We start from the raw sequence: 23,278 nt of genomic DNA, 5'->3' as shown, positions 1-23,278 counted from the left end.
TGATTTTAAATGTGATTTTTAGTAATTTATTTTTTATATAAACCGGAATAATGACGTTTGAAAGTGTGTCACACAGAAGTGACGTCATCTAGCAGCTGCCAATAGAAAAGCACCAAAAGATGACATTGCCTCCATGCTGTTTTTTTAAATATTGCGCACAAGTAATACACATTAAAAAAATGATAATAATAATAATAATACTGAAATTACCAAACTAAACTAAAACTAAGCATTTTTTTTAAAGAACTAAACTAGTAAAAACTAACATAACCACCCTGAAAACTAACAAAAAAAACTAACCCAACTTCCATATTACAAATAAGTTGGTTTATATACTGAAGCATTTTTCTAAATATGCAAAAGCACAAATCAATTATTTGTACACTTTTTTTTTTTGGACTAAACACAATTTGTCTTCTTAAATTATGTGGCCCTTGTGTCCTAATTTTCTGTATGTGGCCCTCCAAATGAAAAAGTTTGGACACCCCTGGTATAGATCAAACTCAGATAAAAAAAAAAAAAAAAAAACATGAAACAGTTGTGAGGTCATTCCAAAGTGCAACATCTTGGCTTTCAGAAACACCAAAAGAAATGAAGAAAAAACATTGTGCTTGTCAGTAAATGTTACTTTTAGAGAGCAAGTGCAGGGAAATAAATATGGAATTACTCCATTCTGAGGAAAAAAAAAAAATGGAATCACTTATGGAGTTTGATCTCCAGAATAAAACGTCCGAGTGAGTGATTTGGTTGATTTGTTGTTTAAAAAAAATATACTGTATACATCATACTTGACTTGTAATCTTCTCCTCTATGCAGGTAAGATGGTGGATATGGCCGAGGAAGTAACGTGTCTCTCAGGAAGTAACAAGGGCAGTAATTCCGAGGTCCAGTCGCTGAACTCCTTTCAGTCCGACTCCTGCGATGACAACGGTAAGCGACGCCGCCGTCGTCGTCGTCGTTTTTCCTCGTCTACCGCGTTGTCAGTAATCCACTCTGAATCGCAAACATCCCTCGAGTTTGCAGCTGCTCTTGGAAAATAAACTGCGTCTCCGCATTGAAATGCAAATGCAAATGTTTTCCATTAACGTGGATTTCGTGCGTCGGTGAAATGTTTGCCTGACAATAGAAGCCGATACAAAGACCTGCTGCTGTCTCCAGTTGTGCGCGTGAGGAGAATGAAGATGAAGGAATATGGAGGGGACAAGACAATACGGTTAAGACATTTAAAAAAAAAAATATTTAGTTGTTGGGAGCAAATGAGTTAAAGGTGCACGATGCAAGATTAGACTCAAATTTGAGTGTTAAAATAACCATTTTTAGAATATTTCTTCAGACCAAGTAAAAAAAAAAAAAAATGCCACAATCAGCAATATTAAAATAATGAAAAGGTTTGCATTATTTCAGTTGATTTGTAATGAATCCGTAACGTATGGCATTTTTGCTGATTTAACTCTTTGACCGCCAAAAACGTTTAATAACGATCAGTAAAATCACGACTCATATTGCCATAAACGTTAAATAACGTCTAATTTTTTTCTCATTGCAACGTCTAAGTGCAGCGCTGCCTGGTCAAGGGATTGTGGAATCTCAAACACTCTAAACTATGGCCAGCAGATGGAAGCATTGTATCTTTTTTCGTCAATGGTCAAAGCCTCTGTAATATCAAAGTTTTTCTTTGATAACGTCTGGCAGGAAAAGAGTTAATTGCATTACAGAAAATAATGGACTTTATCACAATATTCTCATTTTCTGAGACAGTTGTGTATTTGTCATATGGCAGCTCCATCTTCCATTTAGTGCACTGATACTTAGAAGTGCCACAAGCCATAACAGTAAAAATGGTAAAAAAAATAATTGTTGGTGTAAAATGCTGTGAATAATATGTACCCATCTACAATAAATTTAAAAAAAAATCCCCTCTTTAACTGTTTTTAACTGAATTTAAATGTTATACTTTTAATTACAATGTATAAAACATAATAAATTAGGTTGTATATGAAATGTACTATACATCAGTGATTTTTTTTTATTTTTTTTTTTATTTTTTTAGGGGTTTAACAGTTTTTGCATTCATCCCGAACTGTTTGAGTTTGGACGTCACGGTTCGGTGTTAATTTCGAGCCCTGAATATGAGAATAATGTAAAACACGATGAAAGACTTTTGGGCTCTTTTTCAAAGCATATTCTTATTGTTGTGACAGCCAGCTGCACTTTTTTTTTTTTTTTTTTTTTTTTGCAGATGAGGGTTTTTAATCTTTTCACGTCGTCTTGTATGTTGTGCAACCTTTGCACATGGCTTTGTGTCTTGTTTTGATTGCATTTTCATGACATCACTTCCTGGAGTTCCCTCATCAGTTTGGGATTCACAAATGTCAACATCGTTAATGAAAGGCATCCATTTGGCACGGTTATTTTTTTTGACATTTCAAGCTAATATGATTTCCCAGCTGTATCGTTTGATACTCTCCATTTTAGCATTTCCTTTGATCGCCGAGGCTTTGTTTTCCATTTGAAATGTTTCTCCCATTTTGCATGCTTGTTTGAAATGTTGTTCATTTGGCGTTTGTCAGTGCGAGAGGTCAAAGGTCGACAAGGAAGCCTCCTGTTCGGGCGGGGATGGCAACTGACGGGGTTTCGAGCGGATGTCCTTTTAATCCGTCGTCCCGAGTGACTTGTCTTTCAAAAACAATATCTCCTTTTCTCCTTCCCAAAAGCCTCCATAGTGACCGTCATTCGACTGGTCAATGACGCTGTCGACACAATCGAAAGTGAAGGTACCACGTCCCACCCACTTTGCATCTCACCTCATTTTCCTTTCTCACATTCGTGTTTGCTTTTACCAGTTGGAACTTGCAAACACGGCTCAGCATCCATGACTTGAACTCTCGTTATAAGTCCTTTTAAGGGGATCGGCTTGGGGCCAATTGGCCGTCGGGGGAAGTAGCAGTAACAATTCCTTATCTTCGTCGCCACCAGTTAAGCCCAATAAAGACAATCGTTTCATCACCAAAAAGTCTTCGAGACTTGCAAGTAAGCAAACTTGCAAATCACAAATGCTGACTCAAATATTGACTTACGAATACGTCTTTTAAAAAATAAATAAATAATAAAAAAAAAATATTTGATGGAATAGTCTGCAGTTTCTTTGACAATTTGACCTTCTGGCTTTTTTTTTTTTTTGCAGGCAATTGATTTATTTGAGACTGTATTATAGATTTTCATTTGTAAAAAAGATGAGGATGTATTCTTCCAGAATGAAGTATGCAGACTGAAAACCGCTTGATATTTGCACCGACTGCTGCCTGCACTACAATTGGCGCGGCCTCTCAATCTGTGTTTTTGTGCAAAGTTCTTATTGGCCCATCAGCTGGATGTGGCAATAATGTGAGTTCAAATGATGGAATGCCGTGTGGAAAATATCAATGGCGTTATTATTTTCATTTGTGGTCATTTAAATGAATCATGAGATTTACATTTTTTTTTTTTATTTAAATAAATAAATAAAAAAAGACCAGGCAATTCACCTCAACATGACTTCAATACGCATTCATGTAAAACTATATTGTATTTATTGTACAATGCAAAGGTTAAGGCACCATTAGAGTTGTTGTTTTATTAGTTCTATGACATTGGGGAACAATTTATTTATTTATTTATTTATTTTGGGGGGGGAAGTCTGACTTACAGTTTTCTGCTGATTAAAACAAATTGGCATGCAAATAAATACATTTTTACTCATTAATTCACCTAAAACCTAATCAAAATCCCATTCCCCTTCAACCTTAATTAACCGGATACTTCAGAGTCTCGCCAGAGTCGCGAGGTTCAGACGGCCAGGAGACCAGAGGAAAGGTCAAAGAAAAGAAAGATAAATAAAAAAAGTAAAATCCAGCACCAACCAAACCCTTCCTGCCTTCCACATGGTTACAAATTCAGAGGCTTACGCCAACCCCAGAAACCTCGAAATTCCAACGAATTAAGGAAATCTCAAGAGACCAGAGGAAAAACTAAAGAGAGGAAGGAGGGAAGGCTAGATGAGGCAGAGTGAGATCCACAGAAATACTGGCTTTTTGCAACATGACCCTGGTTGAGCTCTTAAACTCTGCTGCCCCCTGCTGGCCGTTTTTGTAATAACTACCATTGCTTCAAGCGGTCATACGTTTTTGGGATCATGGTAATATATAAAATAGAAAATATTCATACATTTTTGGGGGAGAAAATGAGTTAATTGTACGACTATGAAATATATCATTCAAACAACAACACTAATGGTGGCCAACGATTTTTGCACTGTACCATGCAACAATTTAGTACGTCGAAATGTTTCAAACCTCTCACGTTATTCTTCCATCTGACAGTGTCAGTCATGGACCACAGTCAAAACTACAACAGAGGTGAAAATATCTATCTACCTATCTATCTACCTATCTGTCTATCTATCTATCTACAAGGAGTAGACTTCAACTTGGTCAAATGTCCTACAAAACGGATATTTTAATGGCATGCTATCACTCCAACCGTCGCAACATTTTGTTGGGGCAAAAAAAAAAAAAAGATGACCTACTTTGCCTAAAGTTTGTTCCAAGCATGTGACCTTTTCCGCAGGACTCGCATCCAACATTCCCATTTGACTAAAGCACAATCCTCTGCAATTGCTTCATTAATCCTTGCCAGTATCCAACAGACACGAGTAGTTCGGATGCAATTTGGTGACTTTGGCGTGACCAGGCCCTGCAGCTTGACTCACCTTTGGAACCAATTAAGTGCTGCGACACCACAAAAAGTGCTCGTCCTCGAGTCGTGAAAGCGAAACAGCCGCCGAGATCATATCGAGCCTGACCGGCAACTCGCATCGCCGGGCGGTGACCGTTTTAAATGAGTCTACTCCTTGTATCTTTTTCTTTTCTTTTTTTTTTTTTGATCTCCAAATGCCCAGATGGTCTTTTGTCATTGCTCAATCCGTGCGACTCCCCTGAGCTCTATCCCTCACCTACCACAGCTTGTTGGAATGGCGGCAAAGGACAATCACTCATTTGTCATCCTTCTCTTACCTCCCCTACGACGTCTCTTGTCATTCTGTTTGGAGCGGTTCCCTCCATACCGGCGATTGTGCAAGTTTGATGATGTGCAAGTCCACATTCTCAATCTGTATGCAATTTGCATTCTGATTTGATGCATGGTTTTGTTTTTCATTGTTGTTGTTGGTTTTTCACCCCCCAACCTTCCGTCACAATTTGCGATGTAATTGCACAATTACATCAATCCATGTGGTTGGTTCTTGTTTTGTTGAGAGAATTCTTTGTCGGAATGTTCTGACAGTTTGGCTTCAGTGTGCAATTCAGACGTTTTCATTCTTACCTCAGTTACTTCACAAAGCAACATCAGGAACATGTCGTTATTACCATATTCACTCCAGCATTTCATCACAAATACATGAAAATCACTATTTGATACAGAAGAGGATTAAAACAGATTAAAAAAAGTTTGGCAGGATTCTCACTTTAAAATCAGGATGATCATTTTCACTTTAAAGTCAGAATTCGGAGAATAAAGTCCGAACTCTGACGTTGTCAGAATTCTCACATTAAAGTGAGAATAATAGTAGCACTAATTAAGTCCAAATTGTGATTTAAAGTCACTTTATTCTCTCTTGAACTCTTTGACCACCAAAAACGTTTAATGACGTATTCTAAAATTCTAATGAATGCCGCCAAAAACATTCATTTCCGTGTATTACGGGGATTTTTTTTCTCTCAATGGGCAGCGCAACGTCTTGTGCAGCGCAGCCTTGTCACTAAAAAAAAAATATTAGTGTCAAAGTCACTGTTGTGCAAAAAAAAAAAAAGTATCTTTTCACAAAAAAGCTGATCCTTCTCATCAGCTGCCAATGAAATGTGTTCACGGAAAAGCCACTATGGGAACATAAAGTATGTTTAAATGAAGCCGGCGTATCAAATAACCCTTACAGGAGTCGACATTAGCATTCAGAAGCAGGAGGATCATTTAAGCCAGACTTGACCAGAGTGTGTCCGAGATTGTCAATCAAGACCTTGAAAAGAGCCTCATCAATTGCGTGTGTGGGCGTCCAGCCAGGCTGCTTGGATTTGTCTTGGGAATCGAGTGAAAACGCTAACTGGATTCCATGTGACCAATCAGCTAGTCTTCAAAAGTCATGAGTTACTTTCAAAATGCTCAAGATGTTGCTAGCATTTGTTACTTGCTTGCAACCTTAAACAGGAAGCCATCCCAAAAATGTTCATTACAATATGTTTTATGCAGCCCCACAATGCTAAACACGATATTCTGATTAATATTGGGTTCCATTTGCGGAATATGACTTAATTATGAGTTTGTAGCGAGCAGTGACGGGAGTCGGAGGCGGAGTGTTGAAGCGCGGAGCCAAAGGCTGGTTGGCGTTTTATTGACATCAGCTTCTGAGGTCTTAACAGCAACTCCCCACTCAGCTAGAAGCTAACAGGCTAACTCCCCTTTTTCCACATAACAAAACCTTCCCACCCGGAACTCTCCCTTCGTCCCAACATTCCGCGGGTGAATTATCTTCCCATCACTACAAGTTATTCATATAAGAACATGCGAACAAGTTTACCAAACTATCAGTTTCACTCCAAATCACTAAATCCAATGAAATCTTCATCCTCGGTGTCACTTTTAAACAACTCCCCCAACTCGGGAGGTAGACGATGCGCCGCTTCCTCTTCTACCGGCAATGTTGAAATGATCAAAACAGGCCTAGAGCGCCCTCTTGCGGTTCAGAGATCCAACTCCCGGCCAAACTATGAAAAAAACGGCGACTTATAATCCGAAAATTACGGTATATGACTGCCTCACCAATCAAGAGGATGTTACAAAATATTTTGAAGCTTTCCTAACATGTCATATTTGCGAACATTGCTTGCATCCTGCAATTCCTGTCAATCTGTGAGCATGCTGTGATCCTGCCCCTGTAACGGCTTCTTGTGCATGCCCCAGCGGTGATGAAACTATTTTTATTTATTTATTTATTTTATGCAAGTGCTTGTCATGCGCTTTTACCTTCGCCCACCATTTTGTGTGACCCACCTTATGCATACCGAAGGCATGTGTTACGGCAAAGCTTTCCGGATGTCGTCGGCGGAGGATGTTTATTCCGTGCGGAAGCTTCACATCGCAGCTCGTCACTAACCGCGTCCTCTTCCTGTCCAGCGTATCACTGGGACACGTCAGACTGGATGCCCAGCAGCAAACTGTCGGACATCGAAGAGGCGCCGGGCTACGAGGCTCCACCTGGCGGAGTTGCGGCGCGACTCGGAGGAAGCGCTCGCGAGTTAGAGTCCGACTACTACCTGGGGGGCTACGACGTTGACAGCGACTACCCGCCTCCCCAGGAGGAAGAATTCTTGAGCCAAGACCAGCTGCCTCCCCCGTTGCCCGTCGGGGAGGACTACGCGGAGCCCCGCGCGGCGCTCGCCGCCGAGCTTGCGGCTTCCGGCGAGAGCACCTTGAGTTAGGCCGGCGAAAGTGCAAGTCGGCGCGGCAGGCCTCATTTCCACCCCAGCCAATACCTGCCTCCCCATCAGCTTCCGACGGGGGAGGCGGCGCACGGGGACTCGGCCGCTCCGGCGAGCGGTGGGCTTACCGCCAAAAGCGGGGACAACGTTGACGCCGCGTCTCTGATTTTGCGGCTGTCGTCGGCGTCGGACGTGTCGAGCCCGTGCGGGATGGACGACTCCGAACACGGCAGCCATTTTGACAGTATGGACGAGCTGCGTCGAGGGGTGACCGTCGTCACCGAGTCGCAGCAGCAGACTGAGGTGTGATTCATTTGTACGGTCACATCTCACCGGACGGACACGGAAGAAAACGCGTCCATTTTGAACCACTTCAACCGGATGATTAAAACTACAATGAAAAAAGAAAAAGAAAACAGTAACATTGTTCGAAGCATCTCATCCGTTGTTTTTCTGCATTGTGCCACACATTGGAAAAAAAAAAAAAAGTCTTTCCTTTTCGGATTCAACAGGAAGTCACGTGTCATGTCAGACGAACAAGCTCGAGAATGTGATTGAGAGGCTAAACAGGGGTGTCAAACATACGGCCCGCGGCCCGGATCTGGCCCGCAAAGGGGTTTAATCCGGCCCGCGAGATGATTTTAAAAATTGGAATGTCCACAATCAAAACATAAATTTGTACTTTCACAAGCAGTCCTCAGATGCGCAATGCAACTTGTACGTGGAATCGTTCTGGATGTCATTATTTTACACACAACTTACGGTTTGTTTAATTATTATTATTGTTATTATTATTAATCATAGACCGACATAAACGTGTTAAATACGACACAAATTCAATTACCGGTTACACAAATATGACAAGGATTAATGTCCTGATAATGTCATTAACTCATTTGCTCCCAAAAACATATAAATACGAAGACGTATTTATATATTTTTAATTTTTTTTTTTTTTTTATGCTAGAGCATATAGAAGGCTTTGATGCAGCCTCTGAACTGAAGATGTTTCAGCAATGGTGGTTATTACAAAAACGGCCAGCAGGTGGCAGCAGAGTATAAGAGATCAACCTGGGCCATGTTGCAAAAAGCCCCCCCCCCCACTGTTTTAAACAGATGTGTGAATAACGATGAAACTTTGCTATATTCTAATGCCAATTGTTGCAAAATGTAAACAGATGAAAGAAGAGACTAATCTTTTGTTTTGGTAGGTTCCATGTTTTGATAGCAATAGGGCACAATATTCTGTGGGCCAAAATCTGTCAAAATCCAGTAAAACAGCAAAAACTGTACTGGGAATGAGTTAACTGCGCCGCGCAATGCATTCTGGGAACATTATATATGCAAAACAGGTAGATTTAACACGTCCCAAACTCGTACAAGCAAAGTGTTGCCACGTTCCATTTACATTTGTGTTGTTTTTCGGAACAATATGACTACAGTTGAGCTCCGTGATTTAGGGCCCACAAATCGTGAAAATCTGCGCATAAATGATGGCAATTGTTTTTAAGTTCTATACTATTATTTTCCCGATGCGGCCCACTTGCGAATATGTTTGACACCCCTGTGCTAATATGATACGGAGAAACACAGAAGGGACAATAATGTAAGTGAAATGATTGTTTGATTTCCTGCTGACTGACAGATGCCAAAAGGATTACTACTTTCTTGAAACACGCAAATCCTCCCCGACTACTGCCTTGCTGTTTTTTTTCTTTTTTTCCTTCTTGCACAATTTAAAGTGCTTGTACAGACTTTGAATAATACTTGTGGGGGGGGGAATTATTTTTTTTTTTCGAAAAGATCGGTATTTTATTTTGTGTGGAATGTGCCCCTTAAACCATGACGAGTATTGTATGAACGCTAAGGGCTGCTGTTGTTGCTAATATCCGTTCACTTTGGGACTCGCAACTCGAGAGCCTCGGTACACTTTTTACACCGATCTGGTCGGATGATGTTTGTACAAAATCGGTGATCAGCTGTAACGTTTTAAGGTGCCCGATCGATCGATGACGTCATCGATCGGCTCTGCAAAATAAGACATTGCCTGTTTATACTTAATGTTTATCGGAGGTTTTTGAAAACATATTGGGGGGTTTTTTTTCTATGAATTTCAAATCTGATTGATTCGGTTATTGGTTGTCTCAAAGACATTGATCAGTGATTGGCTGAAAAATCCTGATCATGTGACGCCTAATCAACAATAATAATAGTTTATTAGACAAGTATGTAAAAACACACAAATGAATTTGTCTTCACGGTCACAACGGTCCGAGAAACAATATAAATAACGATGACCAACAGATTGTGAAGCCTGGCGGTTCGCTACTTAGCGCCCCGAATTTCTTAGATAGAAAAAGGGAAACATGAGGAAGGTGGGAGGGGGAAAAACATTTGAGTCAGTGTAGCTTTTTTTGTATAACAAGACCATACTGACTCCTTTTGGGATTGTACAATTATTTTCTCTCTCTACGCTAATTGAATATTTGTGCCCCAGCAAAGCACCCCAACATTTAATTTGGTGAAAATGAAACCAACAGAAATGCTTGCATTCATTCATTTTTTTTAATATAATGAGCCAGTCATAAGTAGAAATAATTCAACAAAGTACGCTGCGGTTACAATGGCAACAGTTATCAATAATATTTGAACAAAATTATCACAGTGTATGAGATTTAATATTAACTTACAATATGGAATTATTCACCTAGAGAAGTGCTGCTGAGTATTGAAAAAAATAAAACATTTCAGATGGAAATATGACTAAAAGAAGTTTGTAATCTGCTAAAATGTCATATTAAATTCTCGTTTATGTTAGCAACCAGCTAACATAGCTTCAGTCATTCAGTTTCTTGAAGCGCTTTACTTTATGGTAGCCAAAAGTGACGTGATATTGCTTTGTTTATGGCACAATTCATGAAGCCGCCCTCGCAGTATTGATGTCATTCTTATTCTTAAATTAAGCGAAAAAAAACAAAACGAGGACAGTGCAACTGACGCTACGTTCCGTTTTGAAAGCGTCGCCGCCGTGCAGTTGTGTTAAGCGTCTTCCGCATATTTGCTTCACTGCGTTTCAGTTGTCCGCCATTTTGCATCGTCACACCCCAAGTGAATTGAGGTCCAGTTATCGGCTGATCAAATCAAGCATAAGGCTCTTTTTTTTTTTTTTTTGGTGTAAAAGATGTACGTTTGTGTTCAAAATCTTTGTACAGTGTACATAGCTATGTTGTTATAATGCAGATTTTATAGGTATGGAATTGCAACCCTTGTTTTTTATGAGAATGTGTGAAAAGAGATATTAATATTGATTGTTTTCATTTCTTCACTACCATTTGTATTGAATTAATTCCACATAAATGCAATATTACAAGATGAATAGTGTTCACTCCATGCAATGTTATAACAGATGAGGATCTTTTTGCATTACAGTCATTTGACTGAATTTCATTTGTGATTTGTGAGTTTTTTTCAAGGCACTATCAAAATATGTCGGCAGAAACTGTACAAAGTGATTCCTTTTTTTATTTTTTATTTTTTATTCAGTGCAAAAAAAATTAAAAAGGTTCTTGCTCATGACGTCATCTGCCTTCTGAGAATATTACAACATGGCCGTTTTTTGTTGTTTTTTTTCACATAGTTTTATGGTCCCGTTTCATAACACATTTGCTAGGGAGGTTATATGATATATTAATTTAAAATGACTAAATTAGAGCAGACGTGTCCAAAGTCCATTTAATCTGACCCACAGCCTTTGTCATGAAATTAATAGCATCTGACCCTGTAGCCGTGTTGAAAAGTAAATTAAATACACGTCGAATGCAATTTCACATTTAGCCACAAGAGGGCAGCATTTCCGGACAGGAGGCCACCCGTTCCAGCTGCGCGACTGGTTCCGCGCATGTGCAACCGTCACAAAAGAACGCTATAGTGCTTAAAAATGGCTTATAAAACAGGAACATGCCTCGTAAATGAACCAGCAATGATGACGTAATACAATTTTCCAAGACTTGCATGTGTGGGAGGGTTATTACAATTTTGGAATTTTCATTTTAGTTAAGTTTTGATTTTGTTTTGAGTTTTGTTTTTTAAATTTAGTTTTAATTAGTTTTTTTTTTTTTATTAGTTTTAGTTATTTAAAAAAAATGTTTAGTTTTAATTAATTTTGTTAGCTTCAGTATTTAAGTTTAAACAAAATGTATTACTTGTGCGCAATATTTAATAAACACCATCCGAAAAGTAACATTTTTACCTAATGTTGCATTTCGGTTGAGTTAAATGGAAAAAGCAGGAAAGCTGAACTGTTGAAGACAAAAGTCAAGCATGAAAAAATAGTTGCCTTGGCACCTGGGAGTGACGCCATCTGAAGGTGCCTTTCTATTGGCTGCTGCTGGATGACGTCACTTCTGTGTGACATACTTTCAAACGTCATTATTCTGGTTAAATAAATAACCTTAATATCGCAATTAAAATCTTCCCAAAATGCTCATGCATTAAATGAACTACCAAAGAGGATAACGAAGGACATTTTCATTATAATTATAGTTAATTTGAGTTAGTTTTGTAAACATAAAATGTAGTTTCAGCTAGTTTGTTTTTCGTTTTTATTTTGTTCCATTTACGATTTATTTTGTTTTTGTTAACTAAAACAAGCTTGGTGGGAGGGTGACGAGACAAACACAATTTAAATAAGTTAAAGTTACTGTCTATGAAGTTAAGTGATTACTTTTCTCTGAACATTTGAGGGATATTGGAGTTAAGATAAATCAGGACTTCCTTCAAACTTCCAGGTACTGCAAAGGACAAGACTCTTTTTTTTTCTTTTTTTTTCCACCCATCATATAACGGTGCAGAAATCCGAAACGTATTGTCTGTAACTAGTTGATGCTTCCGTGACCTCTAAGCTAATTGTCTTTTGTCAGACTGCTGCGACGCGTCTCAATGGACTCTCCAGATGGTCCAGAATGTTGCTGCTGCTCAAGTTTAGCTTTAACAAGACAAAGGATCATATTTCTCTTCATCTTGTTTTCGGTCCGAGCTTTGCTGCACTGCCTCCATGGAAACAAAAGAAGGAAGAACGTCTCTTCGTTTTGTCTTATGACATACGAGCATAAATGTTTCAGCTCATTAATCAGTTGTGGTTCATTAAAATTCTGCTCACTGGGTCACAGTCAGAAATGTTGGATAAAAAGCTGAGCATACAATCTGCAACTGTGATTCTGTTACCCATATGACAATCTTCCACATTCTAATCAAAATGTATTCGTGGCTTGCCGCTTGAAATGAGCAGCCAGCTCAAATGTCATAACTCTTTTGCAACTTGGTGAGCATCGATGCCAGTCATGTCCAAACTTTTTGGTCAATAATGTCTGCATAATGTCATACAGGAACGGGCAACTGGCAGCCCCCACACCTGGAGTGGCCCCTGAAGTCATTTTTGAATTTAGTTGATGCGAGTATCATTTGAATTCTGCTGCTCATTACTGGAGGGCAAGAAATCAAATTGTTCAATTCCCTAACTACAGCTCCCTTCCAGTCAAATAGTCCTTTACTATTAAATACATTTTATTCCCCCATGGAGAACTGCGCGGTATTGATAGCTTGAACAGTAGCTTGAAGGCAGAACTGCACCAGCTTGAGGGGTTTCACCGCATTTACAACATCCATCCATTTAAGCCAACAGTTAACATACTCATTGGATGTGCTTAATTAACATAGACACACTTAAATAAGAATCGTTAACGTCCTTACTACGAAAAAAACAAAACAAGTTTTCAGTGTTGGATGCTGCAATGCATGTTGGGATGTGAAGATGTGTTGAACGTGACAGTCTGTTTAATACGGAGCCCATAAGGTGACATGGTAGAAAAAAAAAAAAAGAAAAAAACTGTGCGGGAACGCAAAGTTGTTGTTTTTTTTTCGCCTACCATGTCACCTTAGGTGCGCCGTAAACACTTCCGGGTCATCTTCCATGTGACGGAAAGCGAAGACGATGGAACGTTTGTAAACATGAAACAAAGCAGTGGGAAAGCTTGCCCAAAGCAAATCAACACCTGACCACATCAGACAACTGGATGTCTTCGATAGATGAAGCCACCAGACATGATATTCCAGTTTCTCTTGAGAAATTGCAAAAGCACCCATTTTGTTTTCTTTTCGTTTCATTTCTAGGACTGACAGAAGGTGTAAGAGCAATCTGCCGCTAATGCATATGTAACAAGGTTATAGTGTTCTGTTAATTTCACCAAAAACACTCATTATAACTGTGATAAAATGTTCCTGTTTTTCTTTTGCTTTTATTACCGGTGCATGAGAGAACGTGAGCTCGTGTACGCACTGTGTGGATGACGGTTGCGCGATGACGTCACTTTACGTCACTCTCGCTCCGGATGTGGCCGAGGTAAGACGGACACGCCGCTCTCTCCTGCTAGTCGCTACGATTAATGTAATATAAAAAAAAAAAATTGGTGTTATTTTAATTGGGTTCGTGTTATTGGGTCAAGTGCTAAGGATGTTTTGCGTGCTTACAAGCTGGTGTTGTGTTCGCTATGCGACACCTTTGATCCGTCGATGAATGAAGCTAATGTTGCTAACGATTGGCGCCTTTTACTGAGATTCGCTTTTGACTTTTAGGAGAGCTAACGAGGATGTGGCAGTGTTGTTTTCACGCACACAGGTAAGATGTCAATTCTATGTACATTTTTTTTTTTTTTTGTCTGTTTCTTGACGCACTTTCGCTCCGGATGTGGCCGAGGAGAGCTAGCGATGACGTCACAGTGTTCGTTGTTGTTTTCACGCACACAGGCCGCTGGGGAAAATAAATGGTCAGTGAAACCAACCCGACTCCATTTGTTGAAAACACAACACAACGCAGAGTAAAGTCAACCCACACGGGTTACACATACTACCACCCTCTATTTGGAGGTCTCGTTTCAGTATTTTCATCCTGGCAGTAAAGTGCCCTTAGCACCCTTCATTTTCCAAAAGAACACTTAACAAAATGAGGTGCGCTTAGCACCCCAACAGCCTTTTGGCATTGCCGAACAGGTTTTTTTTTTTTTTGATGAGGTCAATTGTTCTCATCAGTAATCTACACACAGTGTCACATAAGCACTGATATCCGTTTGTCCATGTGGCCACATGGCCAATGCCAGTGTTTAAATTAGGGAACGCTATTCCGACATTCACAGGTTAATGCCCCTGCCAGCGTTTGGCGTTACAGTAGCCCGTTTCCCCTTGCACATACGTAATAAGCATACAAATACAGACAAGAAGGCTGCGGCCGAAGATTCACATGCACCTTTCAGTCCACCCTGACGTAAGTACAACATGCTCAGCTGCTAATGTGGTTAGAATGATTTATGGAGATCATGCGTTGAATAATTCAGTAGCAATAACATTATCATGAGAGTAAGGTAATATATATTCATACAGTTGCTCACTTGTTTTCACCTCGATGAAGTGCATCTAACCTTGAGCATGTCAGCTCTCCTGAGCCGAACAAGTGCTGATGAATTAAAACTGATGTATGCGATTGAGAGGCTGTGCATTTACATTTTGTAAAGTTAAAATGACGTTAAAAGACGTATATGGTAATTGTTGTTTGGATATGTCATTTTGTGTCTGCTCTGTGTGTGAATAAGTATGTGAGCATGTGTGTGACAGCGTAGGACTAAAGCTGGGCGATAGGGGGGGAAACAATTCTATCACAATATAGAACATTTTATATCATTTTATATTTAAAAAAAAGAGATTAGCTCTACTGGAATGTAATTTATGCCATGACTGACGTACGCTAACATGACATTTCTGGTGCTCTTAATTATGTGTGTAGCTTTATTTGTAGAATTTTTGGCTCAATTACATTGCCACTCGCGAGCCTAATTTGAATACGTCGATTTCTCCAAGGCGTTTTCACGTTATTTTCCACCTCTACAGCGAAAATGCCACCGTGCATGACATACGGTCATACCAATACGTTTGGGAGAATCGTTACATGATGTAATTTTCATTGCTAAGAAAAATACATTAATTTTTTTCTTACAAGGTATACAGTATCTCAAAGAAACAAACAAAAAAATGAGTCAGCCATCATTGTTGTTTACATTCGCTTCGAAGACTTCGAGGTCAGAACGGAGAAAATCCAATCCTCGAATGCAGCATAAATGTCGGCGCTTCACGGATAACATTAGCCGGCTAGCTTAGCAATTAGCATGGCTGCTCCGTATTTCCCTCTGTATTACTTTTCGTAATCCCTTCGTAGAACGATACTTAAGTGGATCTTATTCGTCATTATGGAGGCGATCATTCCCATGACTTAGGAGAAACTCCACAAAGTGTTTTGCCGCAGTTGCCAGTTGAAGCTCGTTGCTTGCTAGCTGCTGCGCCGTAGCACCGATCTTGTTTAATTCATTCTCAAACTAGTAGTATTCGTTATGTGGGTTCAACCACACTTCGCTATTTATTAATTTTCATTGACTGTTAGATTTAATTTTGAACCGTAATTTTATCACGTATGATGACCGTAGAATGAATAAATAATAATCATGTTCCTAGATTGTTGCCACCCGGGAGCAACTGTGTGAAATAAGCATAGTAAGTGCTTTCTCCCTCAAATTAAGATGCTTCTGTCGTTCTTATTATTCACCGTTTGCTGTAATCTGTAATGTGGATAAGGATTAAAAAAAAAAAAAAATTGTCACCCTCTTTGAAATAATTGCCCAAGTATTTTTTTTTGCCATTTTTTCGCCTAAATCATCTCCTCATGATGAAAATGGTCATTTTTTTTGTGTGTGTGTTTTGTGAAACATCTGCAAAAAATGACGTAGGCGATTATTTTAAGGCGTCGATATGATAGAATTAAATGATAAAAATTTAATTTAGTTTAGTTTATTTATTTTTTTACTTTCGGACAAATGTAATTTCCTTAACAAATTTAAATTCCTTAATTTCCTTTCGGACAATTTAAAATCAATATATAACAATACATTAAAAATGCCTTCCTCTTTTGTTGTTGTTTTTTAAACTCCCTCTGCTCTGACAGCGATACTATTAGTAACAGCTGTGGTATGACTAATCACAGTATACACCTTCTGGTTGTCAATTGGCCACATAATCAACACGCTCTGTCAACTGCGTGAACCCGATGTTTATTACATACTTGGCCAGATGCAGCCTCAACATCTCTCTCCACGAGAGCCTTGTCAAAGTACATCATTTGCATGGTGGGGTGTTTGCAGCACCCTGTCGTGGCCCTGAAAAGATCAGACATTATTTATTCAAGTCACCGTGAGGAACAAGCACAACCCTGCAGCTGTGAATCTCATTTAGTTTGAAAACGCTGTCGTAAATTGAAATTGACCGCGGTAGCCGGGCATTCGTTGACAAGCACATCGGTTATGATCCATCTACTTTGACAGATCATCAGCGAGGTAAATCAATGCATACGGTTTTACTGGGGCTTGGACTCACCCTCGAAATAACGACTCATCATTTTTTTAAATCAGAATTGAATCAATACTAGTTGAACTATTGAGGAAAAAATAGGCTAAGAATTGTGAAATGTATACATATTTTTTTAAGTAAGTAGAATGCTATTGTTAGCCTTTCGTGCTTTATGCTCATTCCCACCCATTTTCACTGAAGCAACCCCTTTACTGGATTTTGACTGCTTTTTCAAGGCCCACAGAGTATTGTGTTCTATTGCTATAAAACATGGAATGTACCAAAAGAAAAATTTGCATCTCTTCTTTCATCAGGGAAAAAAATAATATTTCTATCTGTTTCCGTTTTGCAGCAATTGGCATTAGAATATAGCTAAGTCTCATCACAAATCTGTTTAAAACAGTGGGGAGAAGAAAAAAAGAGTTTTTTTGCAACATGGCTCTGTTTGAGCTCTGCTGCCACCTGCTGGCTAACTACCATTGCTTCAAGCGTTTTCTTCAGTTCAGAGGGTGCATCAAAGCCTTCTGTATGCTCTAGCATTTAAAAAAAACAAAACAAAAAAAACGTATAAATACGTCTTTGGGAGCAAATGAGCTAATATAGTCTCCATGGGGCTGAATATAATTGAGAGCAAGAAACCTGATAAGATTATTGGTAGATTTTAGTGGAACATCAATGCTGCGCCTTTACTTTTTTTTCTGTCCCATCAACTCATTTTGTGCACGTAAACTTTTGATGGCTCACAGTTAGTCATGCAAAACACGAGAGATGTGTCGTGTGCTGAAGGGTTGCATCCCAAAGCGCAGACACAAATAAGGCTTATTCACATCGAGAGTCAGAAACTAAGAGAGCTGTACAAAGGAACAGTGAACAATAATCCAGCAACACGAATATCTTTCAGACAGCTTATATAGAGAATCAAACAATCTCATGATAGATCGTGGCAAGGCATCGTATGACATGGAATTCTCCGATTGGCTGTTGGCCCATACAACATGTAGTACCAAAGATTCCTGTCATCACACACATCATCGAGGCACCGTATAGGTCGACATCTTATAACACAAAACTAGTAGAAAACCAGATGATTGTTACATGAAACAAAAACATCATTCAAACAGAACTCCTTCATGACTCGAGTCACAAGTCATGACAAGCTGACTTGGATGTTTTCTCACAATACCGTCGCATTCAGTGACTCACTATGAATACAATTAAAGTCACATCCTGTGCAGTCAGTGATTAACTTTGCATTGATGGTTTGCAAACGTTTTGCAAGTTTCGACACGTTTTGTTGTTGTTGTTGTTGTTGTTGTAATTTTATGTAGATAAATGCACGTTTGCAGGTGAGTTGCATTATCATCTCATGAAATATTTTCTCTCCATCGGATTCAGATTAATTAAGTGTGACTGATCCAGCGTCAGACGTCCTCATTCATTTTCTGCAGACCATCTTTGGCAGGTGCGGTGGATCGTCAATATGTTAAATTTCCCCAATCGTTATATGATTCAGTAACCAACCAACCAGAATGCACAGGATCAAATTTGCCTCCAATATTTGGAAGTCAAGCATCAACTGAGAATTCAGCAAGTGTTGGAATCCCCCAAAGAAATTCACCAGAGTTCAATTCAGCCACTATAAAAGTATTAACTTGCGTTTCAGAGCCATTCAATGTCACCAAGACGAGTGACAAGAGAGCAGAAAGTGAATCTGGAGAGGTTGAAGAGATGATGAAAGCTATACAGACGATTCAAATTCAAATGTCGGGATATTGATAAGAAAAGGTTTGCACGTGCATGCAAGTAGTATGCAGTTATAAGTTTCCATAGTACTGTACCATGTCAACATTTGTCGGATGTGTACCATCCTTTAAAGAAGACAAACACACATATTTGATTCGAATTGTCATCAAATGAAACTGGAAAGCATTTCATAATAGCACAATCCAAAAACGAGACGGTCCCTCGCTGCAAGTTATCAACATACTGCATGTGCAGTTGTTTATGAATGTGAAGAGAAAAAAACGGAGAACATAAAATCATTGGTTAGGGTAAGGCAGTATCTTTGATAATATCCCTCAACTTTCCCCAACAGCACTTGAGATAAATGTCATCAGTGAAGGTTAAGAGGGAGTTGCTTATCAGCCTGGCAGTATTTATGACCTGCTGGGGGCTTCATGAGCCCATTTGGAACATTTCATGCATCTTACTGAGTTGCAATTTGCTGCTCCTTCGTTAGCATATTCTCAATGGCAAAGCGATTAGAAGTTCGCCCGAGATTCCCAGGTGGGCTTTGTGAAAACTCCACAGGAGTCAGGTGACCTGTAGTGTTAAAAAGAGCCGGAAAGAATAATCAGGGGGACATTGCACCTCCTCCTTGTAATAGCCCATCTAACACTTTTTTTTTTTTTTTTTTTCTTTTTTTTTACCTTTAAAGTATACCGAGTTGCATCGTGTGGGAACCCGGCAGCTGTCAGCCGTAAATGTCTTTAGCTCCTGATCGTAAAACTATTGCAACAGAATGGTACTGGTATCAGTAGTCACAACAGCCGTTGCCAGTATTGCATGTATGTACGTGTACGTATCGCCCACCGTAGGGATGTCACGATAAGTGCAATATCGTGATATTAAAACTGCCACAATATCGTCGTCATGGTCACAATATTTAAAAGGAACACATCTGTTAAGAAAAAGTCAGGTTGATTTCCATTAGTGCAATTTTAGCACCCTCTAGTGGCTAGTTTATTAGTGCCATTTAATTTTCATTAGGGATGTTTTGGCCTTCTATGTTTAAAATCTATGCTAATTGTCAGATAAAGGGGAATTCAATTTGCTCGTGAAGCAATCAGTGTGCTTGCATTAGCAAGTTAGTGCCTCAATATTGTTATGAGAGATTGTGGGTGCTTCATATGCATTGCTGTTATGTACAAAAGGACAATATTGTGTGTTTTTTTTTAGTAGGAGCTCTCTTATTTACAATATTGCGATCTTTTTTTAATATCGCCAACGCCTCCACAATATCGTGATAATTATCGTATCGTGACCTTCATATCGTGATAATATCATATGGTGATATTTGGATATCGTTACATTCCTAGTCGTGAGTACCGATACCTTAAAATAATATTGGTAACTCTTACTCGCCCATTCCTAATTATGACCTCTGAGAAAAATGTTGTCAGTGTTGACTTGACCGATTGTAATGCCTACAAAATTGATGCATTTTTACTTAGACATTTTCTGTTCCTTTTTTTTTGTATTTTGCAATGATGGACAATCAGCCTCCAAAAAATGTCCATTATAATAAATCAACACATCTCACAGATTCAATAAAAACATTATACTCCCTCAAGAGAAAAAAAAAAAGATGTGGAAGAGTGCCAGTTTAATTCATTTACAGTGAAATTTTGCCAGGTTGCAGCTCGACTGAGTCAGCATAGTTGTACTCGCAAGAGGAAGGGAGGACGTTTGTAGTCTTCTTCTTCTTATTGTGATTACATCGTAAAATCTGAAATGTGAATGAAAAAGTAAAATGAAAAGGAAATGGGAACTTTATGTGTAACAGGGGACATATTTAGTCTTTTTCTTGGCAACTAAAAGGCTTTGCTCAAGCTACTGTATTTAAATTGAGGGCACTCAAGTCTGTATGACTTGGCAATATACATCATTTAACATTTCCATATAGAAACAATCTTACACACGATAAAAGCTCAACTGGTTGGCATCGGTGGCAGGTCGACAAGAAAGAATAAAGGCGATGGCGAATCGTTTACATCCATTTCATATCTGTGGTCAGAATGTTTCGTAGTAGGGGTGTTAAAAAAAAATCGATTCGGCAATATATCGCGATATTACAAAGCGCAATTCTGGAATCGATTCGATAGGCGGCCGAATCGATTTTTAAACATCCATATTTGATGGAAAAATATTCACCAAAACGTCTTAGAATTCACACCTTAAGCATGAAAGAATGTTCTATTAATGCAACAGTTTTAATATTTTATTTCAATGCTGTTCAAACATGAAACAGATTACAATCTCTATAAGACTGAAGTTTCAGATAAATAATACATTTCATACAAATCTTACACTGTACGTTTGCTGATTAGTATTTTGTAAATTTGAATTTTTTAAAAATCGCAACAATCGACCTATGAATTCGTATCGGGATTAATCGAATCGAATCGTGACCTATGAATCGTGATGTGAATCGTCAGGTACTAGGCAATTCACACCCCTACTTCGTAGTATGTAATTTCTAGAGATTTTTTATTTTTATTTAGATTGCATATTCCATATGAAAATATTTGATGATTTACACATTTGGCCGATTGCAGGACATTTCACGGCCGTTTTCAAATCGAGATCTGCTGCAACATAACTGTTAGGTTTGCTTTCATTTTTGGCTTTTTGCCTCCATAGCTTGTACTCGGTTTATTTCAACTTTTTTTCTGTCGGGGATTTGACTTGGTTGTTCTCGCACTTGCGCAACAGATATCAGTGGCTTCTTCAAGAGTCAGATCTGCCTCGTTTAACGGTCCTGACTCTCACTTGCTCGTTAGTAACGCCACACTGCCTTCCGTCACATACTCGCAAATTATGCAACAATCCGAACTCGCCGGCCCCTTTTGTTTTTTTTGTTTTTTCTTTTCTTTTAATCCGCTACACATGACTCAATGCACTCTGACTTCTCTTGGGGCTCTTTTGAAGGACATAAGTCATTTATAAGATACGTTTACTTTTCAGCTCACAATAGTCCTACAACTTCTCCTTTTCGCACATTTATTTCATCCTTCACGCCGTCCCCAAAGACGAAAGTGTAAAATACTTCAATCGTTTCCTCTCTTGCCACTTGAAGAAACGTTGCAACACTGCACTTTCTTGGATTTCTCCACAATGCCAGTGGCAGTACAGAAGTGCTCAAAACGCTGAATCGAACTCCCCCAACTTTCAGCAAGACGCCATGCCGACTCCGAGGTAAAAAAAAACCAAACTGCGCCATAACGTTAATCATCGTTCGCCTTCACTCGGGCAACCATGTTATATTCATGAGCAAGACTTTTTATGATCAGACTGACATAGTTCCGTGCAATATGCTCATCAGACGGCCAAGTCACAACCACAACACACTTTATGAATGCCGAATTCCAGATATTCACAAACGTGTGCCTCCAAGGCTCACATGCCCAGAATCCAAACGACACATAATCCAAATATGGTGGAAACAAAAATTCTACACGACATTGTTTGCTGCCAGGCTTTTGTAATATGTAATATACATATATATATATATATATATATATAATATCTGATGATGCTCCACTATAAATGTCAAACTAAGAAACAACTTGACTGATGCCCAACCACCGGTAGATGACATCATTGCCCCATTTTATAGGAAATAAACACAGTTTGAGAGTCCATGGGAGAAATGGCTGTATTTTGGCAACCTGACATTTTTTTTTACTGGCAATTATAAAAGAACCAGAAGAGGCAAAAAGTAGGGAGTCTTATTCTGGCATTTCGTAGATTCGGTTTATATATAATTATTGAATGTAATATCGCGTGTGTATTGAAAATTTTGAAATTTTCTAAAATGGCTAAAAGTTACTTTTTTCACCATTTGAGTTGTACAGTTTTTAAATGATTTATATTGGCCTCATTTTCTTAAATCCTAAAACCAGGGGTGTGTAGACTTTTAATTTCCAACGTACCTGGGAACAACTTGACCTGCAGTACGTTTATTTAAAATTTCATAAACGTGTCTTTTGTCTTTGGTTGGTGCTTATTTGAAGACCACAACATTTTTAAGATTTATTTCTTGATTTACTGAGTATATGCTCGATATTAGATAAGACGACTTATAAACATTGGAATGCAATTACTATGCATTGAATCGAGCTGACATGTCATAAAAATACACATCAGCAGAAGAACGTGGCTGATGCCGGTCGCTTTACTTATTGCAGAGGCTGATAGCAGGAGCACACACAGCCTTAATGAAAAAACATAATGAAAGAACGTCTGATGGAGAGACAGAGTGAAGTTCGATCGCACCCGCAGGCGAGAGACACATGATTAGCGGAGCTGCAGAATAAATACAATCAGCAGGAGTCTTTTGGGGATTCACTGCTTGGACCTGAGACACTTTTTTTTTTTTTTTTTTCCCCCCCCTCTCTTATCAAACAAAATACATCTAGTGTCATTACGAACCCAGCCATGAAAATGTCACAATTCACTTTTTAGAATGAATAATTAGCACGTGATTAAGTGTTTTGTTTTGCTTGTTTTACTTGCCAGAAATTAGGAATTCAACTTTTTTTTTTTTT

At 38.9% G+C, this 23,278-nt stretch overlaps 2 protein-coding genes across 5 annotated transcripts in view; both read left to right on the top strand.

Moving 5' to 3' along the window:
- fat3a (FAT atypical cadherin 3a) overlaps window positions 1-11,084 on the top strand; it is a 140,856-nt gene extending 129,772 nt beyond the window's left edge. For 2 of the 4 annotated variants that reach the window (XM_077542102.1, XM_077542101.1), the window contains 2 exons: window positions 817-930; window positions 7,204-11,084. In XM_077542102.1, coding sequence (XP_077398228.1) covers window positions 817-930; window positions 7,204-7,508 — 419 coding nt within the window. In that variant the 3' untranslated portion in view covers window positions 7,509-11,084. Of the gene's footprint in view, window positions 1-816; window positions 931-2,714; window positions 2,775-4,358; window positions 4,395-7,203 lie in introns of all 4 variants that reach the window. The other 2 variants (XM_077542099.1, XM_077542100.1) reach the window with 2 other exon arrangements.
- Window positions 11,085-13,806: 2,722 nt separating this feature from the next.
- LOC144033415 (melatonin receptor type 1B-B-like) overlaps window positions 13,807-23,278 on the top strand; it is a 31,519-nt gene continuing 22,047 nt past the window's right edge. The window contains exons 1-2 of the mRNA XM_077541486.1: window positions 13,807-13,905; window positions 14,139-14,181. Coding sequence (XP_077397612.1) covers window positions 13,895-13,905; window positions 14,139-14,181 — 54 coding nt within the window. The 5' untranslated portion in view covers window positions 13,807-13,894. The remainder of the gene's footprint in view (window positions 13,906-14,138; window positions 14,182-23,278) is intronic.

Source organism: Festucalex cinctus, chromosome 13 (assembly GCF_051991245.1).
Source record: "Festucalex cinctus isolate MCC-2025b chromosome 13, RoL_Fcin_1.0, whole genome shotgun sequence".
Lineage (NCBI taxonomy): Eukaryota > Metazoa > Chordata > Actinopteri > Syngnathiformes > Syngnathidae > Festucalex > Festucalex cinctus.
This window is presented reverse-complemented; position numbering and strand designations above follow the sequence as displayed.